This window comes from Serinus canaria, chromosome 25, assembly GCF_022539315.1.
Source record: "Serinus canaria isolate serCan28SL12 chromosome 25, serCan2020, whole genome shotgun sequence".
NCBI classification, from domain to species: Eukaryota; Metazoa; Chordata; class Aves; order Passeriformes; family Fringillidae; genus Serinus; species Serinus canaria.
In genome coordinates this window covers 12,486,341-12,505,064 of record NC_066338.1, presented here as the reverse complement: position 1 = coordinate 12,505,064, position 18,724 = coordinate 12,486,341, and the positions used below count along the sequence as shown (strand labels likewise).

The 18,724-nt window shown below is 54.2% G+C and overlaps 1 protein-coding gene and 1 long non-coding RNA gene across 12 annotated transcripts; one reads left to right on the top strand and one right to left on the bottom strand.

Annotated features, from left to right (window-relative positions):
* The first annotated feature begins 1,233 nt into the window (after positions 1 to 1,233).
* Positions 1,234 to 18,603, top strand: LOC127060620 (symplekin-like). The gene is given in 15 exon segments (XM_050984426.1): positions 1,234 to 1,249; positions 2,198 to 2,222; positions 2,337 to 2,428; positions 4,218 to 4,253; positions 4,256 to 4,288; positions 5,126 to 5,179; positions 5,890 to 5,963; positions 7,093 to 7,219; positions 9,378 to 9,627; positions 11,158 to 11,328; positions 12,663 to 12,902; positions 14,323 to 14,477; positions 16,168 to 16,318; positions 17,035 to 17,245; positions 18,086 to 18,603. Coding segments are annotated over 13 exon segments (1,884 nt in total). The 5' UTR covers positions 1,234 to 1,249; positions 2,198 to 2,222; positions 2,337 to 2,347; the 3' UTR covers positions 18,387 to 18,603.
* LOC127060688 (uncharacterized) lies at positions 14,467 to 15,782 on the bottom strand. 11 transcript variants are annotated; one of them, XR_007779969.1, is made up of 4 exons: positions 15,203 to 15,782; positions 14,889 to 15,020; positions 14,707 to 14,806; positions 14,467 to 14,533 (listed from the first exon to the last, which is right to left on the bottom strand). It is a non-coding gene; the product is annotated as an uncharacterized LOC127060688 (long non-coding RNA). The 11 variants fall into 11 exon arrangements; XR_007779972.1 differs by lacking the exon at positions 14,467 to 14,533 and adding an exon at positions 14,537 to 14,624 and having other exon boundaries at positions 14,898 to 15,020; XR_007779962.1 differs by lacking the exon at positions 14,467 to 14,533 and adding an exon at positions 14,542 to 14,624.
* Positions 18,604 to 18,724: the final 121 nt, after the last annotated feature.

Below are 18,724 nucleotides of genomic sequence, written 5' to 3'. Positions count from 1 at the left end.
GAGGGTCAAGGGCAGAGTGACCCCTGATGGACACTGGGTCTTGTCTGAGTGTGGCCCCTCCCCCACCGCAGGATGGTGGGGGGGGGGGGAGGGGATTTGGGGTGAGGGGGGTCCCCAAAAAGAGCCGGCCAATAAAATCCGGGGGTTTCGTTTATTTTGGGGGGTTCTGGTGAAATTGTGGTTTTTTTTTGGTGAGGGGGGGGTTGGATTTCAGGGGTCTGGGGGGGTTTAAGGGGGTGTTTGGGGGGGGGTCGTCAGTCTGGGGGGGGTCTCAGGGTCTGTGGGAGGGTTTTGGTGGTGGTCCCGGTATTTTTGGGGGGGGGTCTAGGGTTGTGGGAAGGTGTTTTGGGGAGGGGTATCCGTGTTTGGGGGGATCTCAGGGTCTGTGGGAAGGTTTGGGGGGGTGGTCCTGGTGTTTGGGGGGGGGGTCTCAGGTTGTGGGAAGGTTTTGGGGAGGGGTCTCAGTGTTTTGGGGGGGCTCTCAGGGTCTGTGGGAAGGAGGTTTTTGGGAGGGGTCTCGTGTTTGGGGGGGTCTCAGGGTCTATGGAAGGTTTTGGGGGGGGTGGTCCTGGGGTTGGGGGGGGGTCTTGGGTCTGTGGGAAGGTTTTGGGGAGGGGTCTCAGTGTTTGGGGGGGTCTCAGGGTATATGGAAGGTTTTTGGGAGGGGGTCTCAGGGTTTGGGGGGGTCTCAGGGTCTATGCTGGAAGGTTGTTTGGGGCGGGGGCTCTCCGTGTTTTGGTGTTTGGGCGTTTCTCAGGGGCTTGTGGGAAGGTTTTGGTGGATGGGGGTCTCAGTATTTGGGGGCTCGGTCTTCACGGTCTTCATGGGAGAGGGTTTGGGGGGAGGTGGTCCCGGGTGTTTGGGGGGGTCTCAGGGTCTATGGGAAGGTTCCGTGAGGGGGGGGTTCCGGTCCCGCTATTTTGGGGGGTGGGCGGGTATCAGGGACATGGGGAAGGTCTTTTGAGGGGGGGTGTTCCCGGTTGTTTGGGGGGGTCTCAGGGACCCCTTCATGGGAAAGGTTTTTTTTGGGGGGGGGGGTCGTTCCGCTAGTTGGGGGGGGGGGGGGGGTCCCCTCCCCCACGTGATCCCCGCGCGCTTTCTCCTGTGCAGTAGCGGAAGGTGTGCGGTGGTGACCCAAGCGAGGATCAGGCAGACACGGCCCCCTTTTTCGGTGCGGCGCGCGCGGCTGGTGACGTCAGCGGCGGCTGCCGCGGGGGGGAGAGGGAGGAGCGGGGCGAGCGCGGGAGCGGTTGAGGGGAGGGGGGGAGGGGCGGGGGATCGATCGGGGATCGATAGGGGATCGATAGGGGGGCTATGGGGCATCGATAGGGGTGGGGAGGGGGCTCGGGGCCCGCAGGGGCTCCGTAGGGGGCTGGGGAGGGGGGCGGTGAGAGAGCGCGGCTGGGGGGGGGATGGAGATCGATAAGGGATCGATAAGGGGCTGTAGGGGTCCGTAGGGGATCTATAGGGTCTTTCTCTATAGGGTCCCTTTTGGGTCTGGGGTCTCTGTAGGGTCTCTGTGGGGTTTCTATGGGGTTTCTCACTGTAGGGTTTCTATGGGTCCCTTTTGGGTCTGGGGTCTTTATGGGATCTCTATAGGGTCTCTTTTGGGTCTGGGGTCTCTGTTGGGTTTCTATATAGGGTCCCTTTTGGGTCTGGGGTCTTTATGGGATCTCTATAGGGTCCCTTTTGGGTCTGGGGTCTCTGTTGGGTTTCTATATAGGGTCCCTTTTGGGTCTGGGGTCTTTATGGGATCTCTATAGGGTCTCTTTTGGGTTTGGGGTTCTCTGTTGGGTTTCTATATAGGGTCCCTTTTGGGTCTGGGGTCTTTATGGGATCTCTATAGGGTCCCTTTTGGGTCTGGGGTCTGTTTAGGGTCTCTCTATATGGGGTCCCTTTTGGGTCTGGGGTCTCTCTAGGGTTCATAGGGTTTGTTTAGGGTCTGGGGTCTTTATGGGGTCTCTATAGGGTCTCTTTTGGGTCTGGGGTCTGTGTAGGGTCTCTCTCTATAGGGTCCCTTTTGGGTCTGGGGTCTTTATGGTGTCTCTGCAGGTTTCCTTTTGGGTCTGGGGTCTGTGTAGGGTCTCTCTCTCTAGGTTCCCTTTTGGGTCGGGGTCTCTTTAAGGTCTCTCTGCAGGTTCCCTTTTGGGTCTGGGGTCTCTGCAGGTTCCCTTTTGGGTCTGGGGTCTCTCTGCAGGTTCCCTTTTGGGTCTGGGGTCTCTATAGGGTCTGTTTGGGTCTGGGGTCTCTGCAGGTTCCCTTTTGGGTCTGGGGTCTCTAAGGGGTCCCTTTTGGGTCTGGGGTCTCTCTCCAGGTTCCCTTTTGGGTCTGGGGTCTCTAAGGGGCCATGGCCGGGGGCCAGGAGGGGCCGAGCCCCCGGCCCAGCGAGGAGGAGCCGGGGAGTGACGGGAGGAGCACCTCGGAACGGGTGAGAAATGGGGCAAAAAACGGGAAAATGGAAAAATGGGGCAAAAAACGGGAAAATGGAAAAAATGGGGCAAAAAACGGGAAAATGGGGGTGGGAGTGATGGGGAGAGCACCTCGGAATGGGTAAAAAATGGGGAAAATGGGAAAAAATGGGGGAAAAATGGGAAAAATGGGGATGAGAGCGATGGGAGGAGCACCTCGGAATGGGTGAGAAAATGGGGAAAATGGGAAAAATGTGGGAAAAACGGGACAAATGGGAAAAATGGGGGTGGGAGTGACGGGGGGAGCACCTCGGAACAGGTGAGAAAATGGGGCAAAAAACGGGGAAATGGGAAAAATGGGGGTAAAAATGGTGGTGGGAGTGATGTGGGGGGGCACCTCGGAATGGGAAAAAAATGGGAAAATGGGAAAAATGGGGGGAAGGAATGGGGATGGGGAGCGACGGGTTGGGAGCACCTTGGAACGGGTGAGAAAAATGGGAAAAATGGGGGAAGGGAATGGGGAAAATGGGGAAAAAGGGAAAAACAGGAAAAATGGGGGGGGAGGATGGGGGGCGTCACCTCGGAAGGGGTGAAGAATGGGGCAAAAAACGGGGGAGGGAAAATGGGGAAATGGGGGAAACAACGGGATGAAAATAAATGGGGGGGGGAGTCGGATGAGGATGGGGAGAGAGCACTCTCGGAATGGGTTAAAAATAAACGGGGGGAGGGACGGAAAATGGGAAAAAATAAAAGGGGGAAAAACGGGAGGGGAAAAATGGGAAAGAAAAATGGGGGTGGGTGGGAGGGGGGAGGGATGGGAGGAGCAACACTTGGTATGGGTGAGAGAAAAAATGGGGGCCAAAAAAAAACGGGGAACAGGAAAAATGGGGACAGAAAAATGGGGGTAGGGTAAGGTAAAAACGGTGGTATTAATTTGGGTTTTAAAAAACCGGGAAAAATGGGGGTGGGAGTGATGGGAGGAGCATCTCGGAATGGGTGAGAAAATGGGGTAAAAAACGGGGAAAATGGGAAAAATGGGGGAAAAAATGGGGGAAAAATGGGAAAAATGGGGATGAGAGCGATGGGAGGTGCACCTCGGAATGGGTGAGAAAATGGGGAAAATGGGAAAAATGGGGGAAAATGAGGAAAAATGGGATAAAAAATGGGAAAAATGGGGGAAAAACGGGAAAAATGGCGATGGGAGTGATGGGGGGAGCACCTCAGAATGGGTAAAAAATGGGGAAAATGGGAAAAATGGGGATGGGAGTGACGGGAGGAGCACCTCGAAAAGGGTGAAAAACGGGGAAAATGGGAAAAAATGGGGGAAAAATGGGATAAAACCCAGGGAAAATGGGAAATATGGGGGGAAAAATGGGGAAAATGAGATAAAAATGGTGGGAAATGGGGTAAAAACCAGGGAAAATGGGAAAAATGGGGGGGAAATGGGTAAAAATGGGGTAAAAACCAGGGAAAATGGGGAAGGACAGGAGGAGCACCTCGGAATGGGTGAAAAAATGGTAAAAATGGGGAACAAAACCTGAGAAAAAGGGAGAAAAACAGAAAAGCCAGGGAAAAAAATGGGGGAAAAAAGGGAAAAAATAGGAAAAATGGCGATGGGAGGAGCGTCTCGGAATGGGTAAAAAATGAGGAAAATGGGAAAAAACAGGATAAAAATAGGGAAAAATGGGGGGAAAATGGGAAAAAATGGGATAAAACCAAAAATGGGGATGGGGAGGATGGGAGGAGCGCCTCGGAATGGGTAAAAAAAAAGGAAAATGGGGAAAAAAAAGGGAAAAATTTGGTTTGTAGGTGGTGGATCTGCTGAACCAGGCGGCGCTGATCGGGAAACGCGGGGAATAAAAATCACCATCCTGAAACAGTTGAGTTTTTTTGGGGGAAAGATTGCGGCAACAAAAAATGGGGAAAAAAGGGGGAAAAAAACGGGAGAAAAGAAGGAAAAGTGGGATTTTTTGGGGGGGGGGGAATGGATTTGTGGAGGGAAAAAAAAAAAAATGGATTTTGGGGGGGGAAAATGGGGAAAAAAGAAAAAAATGGGAAAGAAATGGGATTTTGGGGGGAAAACAAGGGGGAGGAATTAGGGGGGAAATGGGGAATGGAAAAAGGGGCCAAATGGGATTTTGGGGGGGGACAAAAAACAAAACAAAAAAAAAAAAAAAAGGGAAAAGAAAAAAAAATGGGACTTTGGGGGAAAAAAAGGAAAAAAAGTTTTCGGGGGGGGATTATTAAAACAGGAAAAAAGGGATTTGGGGGGAAAAAATGAGGAGCAAAAAAGCAAAAAAAAAGGGATTTTGGGTGAAAATGGGGGGGAAGGAAAATGGGGATTTTGAGGGTGAGAACAATCGGGGGAAAAAGGGAAAGAATGGGATTTTGGGGGAGGGAAATGGGAAAAAAAGGGATTATTTTGGGGGGAAAAAGGGATTTTGGGGGAAGGAAAGGGGATTTTTTTTGGGGGGAAAGGGGAAATTTGGGGAGGATTTGGGGGGGAAAATTGGGATTTGGGGTGGAATGGGTGGGATTTGGGTGGGAAAATTGAGGATTTGGGTGGGAAAAAGTGGAATTTAGGTGGGGAAATTGGGATTTAGGGAGGGAAAATTGGGATTTTGGGGTGGGAAATGGGGATTTGGGAGGAGGTGGCTCTGTCCCCACCTGTCCCCACCTGTCCCCACCTGTCCCCACCTGTCCCCACCTGTCCCCAGGTGCAGGAGCTGATCATCAACAAGGACCCCACGCTGCTGGACAACTTCCTGGATGTGAGTGGGAATTTGGGATGGGTTGGGGGGAATTTGGGAAATTTGGGATGGGTTTGGGGTGAATTTGGGGAAATTTGGGATGGGTTTGGGGTGATTTGGAGGGAATTTGGGATGGGTTTGGGGTGAATCTGGGGGAGTTTGGGGGAATTTGGGATGGATCCAGGAGCTGGGGATGGATTTGGGGTGAATTTGGTGAAATTTGGGATTGGTTTGGGGTGAATTTGGGGCAATTTGGGGCAGGTTTGGGTGTGACTTTGGGGGGTGAATTTGGGCTGGATCCAGGAGCTGGGGCGGATTTGGGGTGAAATTTGGGCAAGGCAGGTTTGGTGGTGACTGTTGGGGAATTTGGGCTGGATCCAGGAGCTGGGGATGGAGCTTGGGCGCAGGTTCGGGGTGGTGAGTTTGGGGTGAATTTGGGGATGGATTTAAGGTGGAATTTGGGGGGAGTTCAGGCAGATAGATGGGGTGGATTTGGTGTGAATTTGGGCAGGGTTTGAGTGTTGAATGTGGGGAAGTTGGGAGGATGCCAGGAGCTGGGGAAATGGATTTGGGTGGTGAATTTGAGGAATGGGGGATGGATGTGGGGATGGATTCCGGTGGGGCTGGAATGTGGGGCAGTGTGGGGTGAATTTGGGGGAATTTGGGGGAGATGAATTTGGGGAAATTTGGGTGAAGTTGGGGCTCCCTCACCCCGCTCTGTCCCCCCCCAGGAAATCATCGCCTTCCAGGCCGACAAATCCATCGAGGTGCGGAAATTCGTGGTGGGATTCATCGAGGAGGCCTGGTGAGATTTGGGGCAAAAAAACGGGATTTTGGGGCCTTCTGGGGGGAATTTTGGGGCTTTTTGGGGGGAATTTTGGGGGGAATTTTGGGGCCTTCTGGGGGGAATTTTGGGGCCATTTTGGGGCTTCCTGGGGGGAATTTTGGGGCTTTTCTGGGGCCATTTGGGCTTTTGGTGGAATTGGAGGCTTGGTGGATTTTGGGTTTTGGGGGACATTTTGGGGCTCTTTTAGTGGGAATTTTGGGCGGTTTCCCTGGGAATTTTTGGCCCATTTTGTTGGGAATTTTGGGCCATTTTGCTGTGAATTTTTGGCCCATTTTGTTGGGAATTTTGGCCCATTTTATTGGGAATTTTTGAGCCATTTTGTTGGGAATTTTTGAGCCATTTCCATGGGAGTTTGGGGCCATTTCCCTGGTAATTTTTTGCCATTTAGGTGGGAATTTTTGGGCCATTTCTGTGTGAATTTTTGGCCCATTTTGTTGGGAATTTTTGGCCCATTTTGGTGGGAATTTTTGGCCCATTTTGCTGTGAATTTTGGCCCATTACCATGGGAATTTTGAGCCATTTTGCTGTGAATTTTTGGCCCATTTTGTTGGGAATTTTGGCCCATTTTGCTGTGAATTTTTGGCCCATTTTGTTGGGAATTTTTGGCCCATTTTGTTGGGAATTTTGGCCCATTTTGCTGTGAATTTTTGGTCCATTTTGTTGAGAATTTTGGCCCATTTTGCTGGGAATTTTGAGCCATTTTGCTGGGAATTTTTGGCCCATTTTGTTGGGAATTTTTGGCCCATTTTGTTGGGAATTTTTGGCCCATTTTGTTGGGAATTTTTGGGCCATTTCCATGGGAGTTTTGGGCCATTTTGCTGTGAATTTTTTGCCATTTAGGTGGGAATTTTAGGGACATTTTGCTGTGAATTTTTTGGCCCATTTTGCTGTGAATTTTTGGCCCATTTTGTTGGGAATTTTGGCCCATTTTGTTCTGAATTTTTGGCCCATTTTGTTGGGAATTTTGAGCCGTTTTGCTGTGAATTTTTGGCCCATTTTGCTGGGAATTTTTGGGCCGTTTCTGTGGCTTGGGGGCGCCCCCTCCCCTCCCCCAAATCAATAATTTCCCTTTCCCCTCTGTCCCCAGCAAGAGGGACATCGAGCTGCTGCTGAAGCTGGTGGCCAACCTGAACATGCTGCTCAAGGACGAGAACGTCAACGTGGTCAAGAAAGCCATCCTGACCATGACCCAGCTCTACAAGGTGGCCCTGCAGGTGAGGCCACCTGGGGGGGACACCTGGGGACACCTGGGGGGCGGGGCTGGCGCCACAAGGCAAAAAACCGCGAGTTTCTACTCCAAACTAAAGGGGAAATTCAGATTTTTGTGTTCAATCGGGGAAGGAGTTTATTGAGCTAATTAATGTTTATTAATGATAAACATTAATGAGTTGTTTTATTAATGATAAATATTAATGACTTGTTAATGCTGAGCTAATTAGTTGTTATTAATGAGTTGTTGACGCTGAGCTAATTAATGTTTATTAATGAGCTTCTTATTAAATGTGATAGCAATTAGCATAATTAAACATTAAAAAGTCTTAATTTTCCAACACAATTACCGTAATTACCTGTAAAAACAACTTATGACGTTAATTGATACCAATTACTGTAATTACAGATAAAAATTCCTTTAATGTTTAAAACCAATTTCCATAATTGCACATTTAAGTGGCTTTAATATTTAATCCCAATTACCATAATTGCAGATAAAAATAGTCTTAATATTCAATATTAATTACTGTAATTAATTGTAAAAACCACCTAATGACATTAATTGATACCAATTACTGTAATTACAGATAAAAATTCCTTTAATGTTTAAAACCAATTACCATAATTACACATAAAAATTGCCTTAATATTTCATCCCAATTACCATAATTACACATTAAAATAGTCTTAATATTCAATACCAATTACCGTAATTACCCCTAAAAACCACCTTACCATTTCCATGACAATAATTAATACCAATTTCTGTAATTAGAGATAACAATTGGTTTAATGTTTGATCCCGATTACCATAATTACTCATTAAAAAATCTTTAATATTCTACACAATTACCATAATTACCTGTAAAAATCACCTTAAAATTTCCATGATACCAATAGTTGATACCAATTACTGTAATTACAGAAAAAAATGAGTTAATTATTTGATCCCAATTACCATAATTACACATTAAAAAGTCTTTAATATCCAACACGATTACCGTAATTACTTGTAAAAAGCACCTTAACATTTCCATGACAATAATTAATACCAATTACTGTAATTAGAGATAAAAATTCCTTTAATGTTTGATCCCAATCACCGTAATTACACATAAAAGCATCCTTAATATTTCATCCCAATTACCATAATTACACATAAAAGTCTTTAATAATCCACCACAATTACCGTAATTACACGTAAAAATGGTTTTTTTTCGTAGATCTGTTACCATAATTACACATTAAAGCGTCATTAATATTTGATACCAATTACCTTAATTACACATTAAAAAGTCTTTAAAATTCAATGCAATTCCCATAATTACACCTAAAAATGGTTGTAATATTTGATAGCAATTGCCATAATTGCACATAAAACTGGCCTAAATATTGAATCCCAATTACCATAATTACACATTAAAAAATCTTTAATATCCCCCACGATTACCGTAATTACCCATAAAAATCACCTTGCCATTTCCATGACAACGATAGTTGATAACAATTAATGTAATTACAGATAAAAATTGGTTTATTGTCTGATCCCAATTACCATAATTACACATAAAATTGCCCTTAATATTTGGTGCTAATTACCATAATTACACATTTAAGTGTCCTTAATATTTGATCCCAATTACCATAATTACACGTAAAAATTTTTAATATCCAACACAATTACCGTAATTACACATAAAAGTGGTTTTCTTTTTTAGACCTGTTACCATAATTACACACAAAAGCATCATTAATATTTTATCCCAATTACCATTATTACACATTTAAGTGTTCTTAATTTTTACTCCCAATTACCATAATTACACACTAAAGAGTCTTTAAAATTCAATGCAATTACCATAATTGCTCATAAAACTGGCCTTAATATTTGGTGCTAATTACCATAATTACACATTTAAGTGGCCTTAATATTGAATCCCAATTCCCATAATTACACATTAAAAAGTCTTTAATATCCCCCACAATTACCGTAATTTCCCATAAAAACCACCTTACAATTTCCACCGCCCTTGACGCCATTACCGTAATTACCCATAAAAATGCGAACTTTTTTTTTTTTTTTTTTTTTTTTTTTTAAATTTTTCCCCAAACTCCCGGGGTTTTGTGGGTTTTTTTTTTTTTCCCTGGGGATGCCCTCAGTGGATGGTGAAGTCCAAGGTGATCAGCGAACTGCAGGAGGCCTGCTGGGAGATGATGTCCTCCATGGCCAGCGACATCATCCTGCTGCTGGACTCGGACAACGACGGCGTGCGCACTCACGCCATCAAGTTCGTGGAGGGGCTGATCGTGACGCTGTCCCCGCGCACGGCCGACTCCGACGTGCCCAAGAGGCACGAGAACGACGTCAGCCTGGAGCGCATCCCGCGCGACCACCCCGTCATCAAGTACAGTGAGTGGGGTTGGGATTGGGGTTTGGGATTGGGGTCAGGAATGGGATCGGGACCACCCCGTCATCAAGTACAGTGAGTCAGGGGGTTTGGGATTGGGGATTGGGATTGGGGATTGGGGTTTGGGGTCAGGAATGGGATCGGGACCACCCCGTCATCAAGTACAGTGAGTGGGGTCTGGGATTGGGATTGGGGTTTGGGATTGGGATTGGGGTTTGGGGTCAGGAATGGGATCGGGACCACCCTGTCATCAAGTACAGTGAGTGGGGTTGGGATTGGGGTTTGGGATAGGGGTTTGGGATTTGGGGTCAGGAATGGCATCGGGACCACCCCGTCATCAAGTACAGTGAGTGGGGTTTGGGATTGGGGTTTGGGATTGGGGTCAGGAATGGGATCGGGACCACCCCGTCATCAAGTACAGTGAGTGGGGTTGGGATTGGGGATTGGGATTGGGATTGGGATTGGGGTCAGGAATGGGATCGGGACCACCCCGTCATCAAGTACAGTGAGTGGGGTTGGGATTGGGGTTTGGGATTGGGGATTGGGATTTGGGGTCAGGAATGGGATCGGGACCACCCCGTCATCAAGTACAGTGAGTGGGGTTTGGGATTGGGGATTGGGATTTGGGGTCAGGAATGGGATCGGGACCACCCCGTCATCAAGTACAGTGAGTGGGGTTGGGATTGGGGATTGGGGTTTGGGATTGGGGTCAGGAATGGCATCGGGACCACCCTGTCATCAAGTACAGTGAGTGGGGTTTGGGATTGGGATTTGGGATTGGGGTTTGGGATTGGGGTTTGGGATTGGGGATTGGGATTGGGGTCAGGAATGGGATTGGGACCACCCCGTCATCAAGTACAGTGAGTGGGGTTTGGGATTGGGGATTGGGATTGGGGATTGGGATTGGGGTCAGGAATGGGATTGGGACCACCCCGTCATCAAGTACAGTGAGTGGAGTCTGGGATTGGGGATTGGGGATTGGGATTTGGGATTGGGATTTGGGGTCAGGAATGGCATCGGGACCACCCCGTCATCAAGTACAGTGAGTGGGGTTGGGATTGGGGTTTGGGATAGGGATTGGGATTTGGGGTCAGGAATGGGATTGGGACCACCCCGTCATCAAGTACAGTGAGTGGGGTTTGGGGTCTGGGATTGGGAATTGGAGTTTGGGATTGGGGTTTGGGGTTTGGGATTGGGATTGGGGTCAGGAATGGGATCGGGACCACCCCGTCATCAAGTACAGTGAGTCGGGGGGAGTGGGGTTGGGATTTGGGATCGGGGTTTGGGGTCAGGAATGGGATCGTGATCAGGAATGGAATTGGGGTCACCCCCTCACCGAGTGAGGGGGATTTGGGGTGGGGTGACCCCGGTGACCCCCCGTGGGTGGGTGACGTCCCCGCTGTCCCCTGACACGTGGCTGACCCTGGTGACCCCCCGTGGGTGGGTGACGTCCCCGCTGTCCCCTGACACGTGGCTGACCCTGGTGACCCCCCGTGGGTGGGTGACGTGCCCGCTGTCCCCGCTGTCCCCAGACGCGCTGTGGGAGGAGGGCAAGGCGGCGCTGGAGCAGCTGCTCAAGTTCATGGTGCACCCGGCCATCTCCAGCATCAACCTGACGGCCGCGCTGGGCTCGCTGGCCACCATCGCCCGCCAGCGGCCCATGTTCATGGCCGAGGTCATCCAGGCCTACGAGACCCTCCATGGTAACGTCCCCAGTGTCCCCTGGTGTCCCCTGGTGTCCCCATGTTCATGGCCGAGGTCATCCAGGCCTACGAGACCCTCCATGGTAATGTCCCCGGTGTCCCCAAGTGTCCCCTGGTGTCCCCATGTTCATGGCCGAGGTCATCCAGGCCTACGAGACCCTCCATGGTAACGTCCCCAATGTCCCCAAGTGTCCCCTGGTGTCCCCATGTTCATGGCCGAGGTCATCCAGGCCTATGAGACCCTCCATGGTAATGTCCCCAGTGTCCCCAAGTGTCCCCTGGTGTCCCCAAGTGTCCCCATGTTCATGGCCAAGGTCATCCAGGCCTACGAGACCCTCCATGGTAACGTCCCCAGTGTCCCCAAGTGTCCCCTGGTGTCCCCATGTTCATGGCCGAGGTCATCCAGGCCTACGAGACCCTCCATGGTAATGTCCCCAGTGTCCCCAAGTGTCCCCTGGTGTCCCCAAGTGTCCCCATGTTCATGGCCGAGGTCATCCAGGCCTATGAGACCCTCCATGGTAATGTCCCCAGTGTCCCCAAGTGTCCCCTGGTGTCCCCAAGTGTCCCCATGTACATGGCCAAGGTCATCCAGGCCTATGAGACCCTCCACGGTAATGTCCCCAATGTCCCCAAGTGTCCCCTGGTGTCCCCATGTTCATGGCCGAGGTCATCCAGGCCTCCATGGTAACGTCACCACTGTCCCCAGCTGTCCCCAGCTGTCCCCAACCTGTCCCTGTCTCCTCATAGGCAACCTGCTGCCCACACTGGCCATGTCCCCAGGTGTCCCTAACCTGTCCCCAGGTGTCCCTAACCTGTCCCTGTCCCCTCATAGCCAACCTGCCGCCCACGCCGGCCAAGTCTCAGCTGTCCCCAGCTGTCCCTAACCTGTCCCTAACCTGTCCCCAGGTGTCCCTAACCTGTCCCTGTCCCCTCCTAGCCAACCTGCCGCCCACGCTGGCCAAGTCTCAGCTGTCCCTAGCTGTCCCTAACCTGTCCCCAGGTGTCCCTAACCTGTCCCCAGGTGTCCCTAACCTGTCCCTGTCCCCTCCTAGCCAACCTGCCGCCCACGCTGGCCATGTCTCAGCTGTCCCCAGCTGTCCCTAACCTGTCCCCAGGTGTTCCTGACCTGTCCCTGTCCCCTCCTAGCCAACCTGCCGCCCACGCTGGCCATGTCTCAGCTGTCCCCAGCTGTCCCCAAGTGTCCCTAACCTTCCCCAGTGCCAACTGCCTGCCCTCCTAGCCAACCTGCCGCCCACGCTGGCCAAGTCTCAGCTGTCCCCAGCTGTCCCTAACCTGTCCCCAGGTGTCCCTAACCTGTCCCTGTCCCCTCCTAGCCAACCTGCCTCCCACGCTGGCCAAGTCTCAGGTGAGCAGCGTGCGGAAGAACCTGAAGCTGCACCTGCTGAGCGTGCTGCGGCACCCGTCCTCGGGCGACTTCCAGCCGCAGATCACCACGCTGCTGGTGGACCTGGGCACGCCGCAGGCCGAGATCGCCCGCAGCATGCCCAGCCCCCGCGAGGCCCGCAAGCGGCCCCGCGACGAGCCCGACGCCGCCCTCAAGAAGATGAAGATCGGTGAGTGACAGCGTTGTCACCTCCCCGTGGTGGCATCAGGTGTGGTGGGTTTGGGGTGGGTGGTGGTGGCCGTGGTGGCCATCAGGGGGTTGGGGGAATGGCCCCGGGACGAGCCCGACGCCGCCCTCAAGAAGATGAAGATCGGTGAGTGACAGCGTTGTCACCTCCCCGTGGTGGCATCAGGTGTGGTGGGTTTGGGGTGGGTGGTGGTGGCCATCAGGGGGATGGGGGAATGGCCCCAGGACGAGCCCAATGCCACCCTCAAGGTGAAGATCGGTGAGAACCCGTGGTGGCACCTGTGTCACCTCCCCGTGGTGGTGGTGGCCATGAGGGGTGGGCGGTGGTGGCCATGGTGGCCATCAGGGGGATGGGGGAATGGCCCCAGGATGAGCCCGACGCCGCCCTCAAGAAGGTGAAGATCGGTGAGTGACAGCGTTGTCACCTCCCCGTGGTGGCATCAGGTGTGATGGGCTCAGGGTGGGCAGTGGTGGCTGTGGTGGCCATCAGGGGGATGGGGGAATGGCCCCAGGACGAGCCCAACGCCGCCCTCAAGGTGAAGATCGGTGAGAACCCGTGGTGGCACCTGTGTCACCTCCCCGTGGTGGTGGTGGCCATGAGGGGTGGGCGGTGGTGGCCATGGTGGCCATTAGGGGGATGAGGGAATGGCCCCAGGATGAGCCCGATGCCTGCCCTCAAGATGAAGATCGGTGAGTGACAGCATTGTCACCTCCCCGTGGTGGCATCAGGTGTGGTGGGTTTGGGGTGGGTGGTGGTGGCCGTGGTGGCCATCAGGGGGATGGGGGAATGGCCCCGGGACGAGCCCGACGCCGCCCTCAAGGTGAAGATCGGTGAGAACCCGTGGTGGCACCTGTGTCACCTCCCCTGAGATGGTGGTGGCCATCAGGGTTCAGGGTGGGTGGTGGTGGCCATGGTGGCCATCAGGGTTCAGGGTGGGCGGTGGTGGCCATGGTGGCCGTCAGAGGGTTCTGGAAGTGGCCCCAGGGCGAGCCCAATGCCACCCTCAAACTGTGGTGGCATCGTCATGATCACCTCCCCTGTGGTGGCATCATTGTCACCTCCCCTGTGGTGGCATCATTGTCACCTCTCCCACAGTGGTGGTGGCCATCAGAGGGTCTCGGTGGCCTCATGGGGACACTGAGGACGGGTGGTGGCATTAAACCTCCACAGTGTCCTCCCAGTGTCACCCAGGGTCACCCCAGTCCCTTCTGGGGACAGTTGGTGACATTAAACTCCCCCAGGTCCCCCTGAGGACCTCCAGTCCCACCTGGTGACACTGGGCAAGGGGAGGTGACATTAAACGTCCCTCAGGTCCTCCAGGAGGCCACCAGCAGTGACCCTCCTGTGTCCCCAGGCTGGTGGCCGCTTGGGGACACTCAGGGACCCTCCTGTGTCCCCTCAGAGCCACCCCTGGGCGAGGATGACGAGGACAAGGACCTGGAGGCGCCGGCGGTGGCCGTGGCCAAGGTGGCCGGAGCGGTCACTGTCCCCTCGGACACCGACATCACGGCCGAGTTCCTGCAGCCACTGCTGACCCCCGAGAACGTGGCCAACCTGGTCAGGAGGGGACATCGCCCTTGGGGACACTCTGGGGGGGCTGTCACCTGTGTCACCTGTCCTGCTGACCCCCGAGAACGTGGCCAACCTGGTCAGGAGGGGACATCGCCCTTGGGGACACTCTGGGGGGGCTGTCACCTGTGTCACCTGTCCCGCTGACCCCCAGGGATGTCCCCAACCTGGTCAGGAGGGGACATCGCCCTTGGGGACACTCTGGGGGGGCTGTCACCTGTGTCACCTGTCCTGCTGACCCCCGAGAACGTGGCCAACCTGGTCAGGAGGGGACATCGCCCTTGGGGACACTCTGGGGGGGCTGTCACCTGTGTCACCTGTCCTGCTGACCCCCGAGAACGTGGCCAACCTGGTCAGGAGGGGACATCGCCCTTGGGGACACTTTGGGGGGGCTGTCACCTGTGTCACCTGTCCTGCTGACCCCCGAGAATGTCCCCAGCCTGGTCAGGAGGGGACATCGCCCTTGGGGACACTCTGGGGGGGCTGTCACCTGTGTCACCTGTCCTGCTGACCCCCAGGGATGTCCCCAACCTGGTCAGGAGGGGACACCGCCCTTGGGGACACTCTGGGGGGGCTGTCACCTGTGTCACCTGTCACGCTGACCCCCAGGGATGTCCCCAACCTGGTCAGGAGGGGACATCGCCCTTGGGGACACTCTGGGGGGGCTGTCACCTGTGTCACCTGTCCAGCTGACCCCCGAGAACGTGGCCAACCTGGTCAGGAGGGGACATCGCCCTTGGGGACACTCTGGGGGGGCTGTCACCTGTGTCACCTGTCCTGCTGACCCCCGAGAATGTCCCCAACCTGGTCAGGAGGGGACATCGCCCTTGGGGACACTTTGGGGGGGCTGTCACCTGTGTCACCTGTCACGCTGACCCCCAGGGATGTCCCCAACCTGGTCAGGAGGGGACATTGCCCTTGGGGACACTTTTGGGAGGAGCTTTAGGGGGTGCTGGCGACACTCTGGGGGACCTGAGGTGGTTTCGAGGACACTCTGGGGGTCTCCAAGGCGGTTTTGGGTTCCCTGAGGCAGTTTTGGGTTCCCTGAGGCAGTTTCAGGGTCCCTAAGCTGTTTTTGGATTCCCTGAGATGTTTTTGGGTTCCCTGAGATGATTTCAGGGTCCCTGAGCTGGTTTTGGGTTCCCTGAGGTGTTTTTGGGTTCCCCGAGGCAGTTTCATGGTCCATGAGGTGATTTTGGGTTCCTTGAGGCGTTTTTGAGTTCCCTGAGGATGTTTTTGGGTTCCCTGAGGCAGTTTTGGGTTCCCTGAGGCAGTTTCAGGGTCCCTGAGCTGTTTTTGGGTTCCCTGAGCTGTTTTTGAGTTCCCTAAGGATTTTTTGGGTTCTCTGAGGTGATTTTGTGTTCCCTGAGGTGTTTTTGAGTTCCCCAAGGCAGTTTCAGGGTCCCTGAGCTGGTTTTGAGTTCCCTGAGGTGTTTTTGGGTTCCCTGAGGATGTTTTGGGTTCCTCGAGGCAGTTTCAGGGTCCCTGAGGATGTTTTGTGTTCCCCGAGGCAGTTTCAGGGTCCCTGAGCTGTTTTTGGGTTCCCTGAGCTGTTTTTGTGTTCTCTGAGGATGTTTTGTGTTCCCCGAGGCAGTTTCAGGGTCCCTGAGCTGTTTTTGGGTTCCCTGAGCTGTTTTTGTGTTCTCTGAGGTGTTTTTGGGGCCGTGTCTCCCCGCAGGTGCTGATCAGCATGGTGTACCTGCCCGAGGCCATGCCCGCCTCCTTCCAGGCCACCTACACGCCCGTGGAGTCGGCCGGCACCGAGGCGCAGATCAAGCACCTGGCCCGGCTCATGGCCACCCAGATGACGGCAGCGGGCCTGGGGCCAGGTCAGGGGACACCCCCGTGCCCAAAAATTGGGGTGGATTTGGGCGAAATTGGGGTTGGGATTTGTGGAAGGTCGGGTGAGCTCGCGTGGGGTTTGGGGTTCTCCTGCTGGGGGAATTTGGGGTTTTGGCAACCGAGGAGGGGCAGAAATGGGGGTGGGGCGAGGATTTGGGAGGTGTTGGGTGGGATCCGAGGTTGGAATGTGGATTTTGGGAGATTTGGGTGGAACTCACCCAGGTTGGGGAAGTCTCGTTGGGTTTTACCTGCCCCTGATGAGTTTGTGAGTGGCCAAAGCTTTGCCCTGGTGGCCACCCTCAATCCCTGGACACCCACCCTGTCCCCACCCCATTCTGCCCATCCTCACCTCATTCTGCCCATCCCCACCCCATTTAGCCCATCTCCACCCCATTTTGCCCATTTCCACCCCATTTTGCCCATCCCCACCCCAATTTCCCTGTTCCCCCCCGTTTTTCCCCTTTTCCCCCCAAACTGACCATCCCCCCACCCCCCATTTTGCCCATCCCCACCCCAATTTCCCCATTTCCCCCCCATTTGTTTCCCCTCTTTCCCCCATTTTGCCCATCCCCACCCCAATTTCCCCATTCCCCCCCATTTTTCCCCTTTTCTACCCCATTTTGCCCATCCCCACCCCAATTTCCCCGTTTCCCTCCCATTTTTCCCCTTTTCCCCCCAAACTGACCCTTCCCTGCCCTGGCAGGCGTGGAGCAGACCAAGCTGCTGCGGGAGGAGCCCAAGGAGGAGAAGGTGGCCAAGCCGGACGCGGTGCTGATCAAGCGGCGCCTGTCGGCGCTGGGCCAGGGCCAGGCCATCGCCGTGCTGGGCGCCCACGGCTCGGCCGCGGGGCTGCCGGACGAGACCCCCCAGGCCAAGCGCCGGCCCGAGCCCATCATGCCGGCCACGCAGCCGCGGTCAGTGCCCGGGGACCCCGGAGTTCCCCTGGGTGATCCCAGTCCTTTGGGTGATCCCAGTCCCCTGGATGATCCCAATCCCCTGGGTGATCCCAGTCCCATGGATGATCCCATTCATCTGGGTGATCCCAGTCCCCTGGATGATCCCAGTCCCTGGATGATCCCATTCCCATGGATGATCCCATTCCCCTGGGTGATCCCATTCCCCTGGATGATCCCAGTCCCCTGGATGATCCCATTCCCATGGATGATCCCAATCCCCTGGATGATCCCATTCATCTGGATGATCCCATTCATCTGGATGATCCCATTCCCATGGATGATCCCAGTCCCATGGATGATCCCAATCCCCTGGGTGATCCCATTCCCCTGGATGATCCCAATCCCCTGGATGATCCCAGTCCCCCGGGTGATCCCAATCTCCTGGGTGATCCCAATCCCGTGGATGGTCCCATTCCCGTGGGTGATCCCAATCCCGTGGATGATCCCAATCCCGTGGATGATCCCATTCCCGTGGATGATCCCATTCCCCTGGATGATCCCATTCCCATGGATAATCCCATTCCCGTGGATGACCCCATTCCCCTGGCTGCCCCCACTGCCCCCATTCCCCTGGCTGACCCCAATGACCCACTGACCCCTGGCTGACCCCTGGCTGACCCCACTGACCCCATTCCCCTGGTGACCCCACTGACCCCTGGCTGACCCAAATGACCCCATTCCCCTGGCTGACCCCACTGCCCCCATTCCCCTGGCTGACCCCATTCCCCTGGCTGACCCCACTGACCCCACTGCCCCCTGGCTGCCCCCCGGCTGACCCGGTGCCCTGTTCCCGGGCAGGCTGGCGGGCGCGGGGGGCCGTAAGAAGGTGTTCCGCCTCAGCGACGTGCTGAAGCCGCTCAGCGAGGTGCAGGTGGAGAAGCTGAAGCTCGGCGCCGTGCGCCGCATCCTGCGCTCCGAGAGGGCCGTGGCGGCCAGCGGCGCCGCCCAGGTACGCGCCGCACACCTGGGCACAGCTGGGATACAGCTGGGCACAGCTGGGATACAGCTGGGTGCAGCTGGGATACAGCTGGGTGCAGCTGGGATAACCCTGGGCGCACCTGGGATACAGCTGGGCACACCTGGGGACACCTGGGCATAACCCTGGGATACACCTGGGCACACCTGGAATAACCCTGGGATACAGCTGGGCACACCTGGGGACACCTGGCATAACCCTGGGATACAGCTGGGTGGAAGCTGGGATACAGCTGGGCACACCTGGGGTACAGGTGGCATACACCTGGGCACAGCTAGGGTACAGCTAGGATAATCCTGGGCACAGCTGGGCACACCTGGGATACAGGTGGCGTACACCTGGGATAGCCCTGGGATACAGCTGGGCACAGCTGGGATAACCCTGGATACACCTGGGCACACCTGGGCACAGCTGGGATACACCTGGGATACACCTGGGATACAGCTGGGCACAGCTGGGAT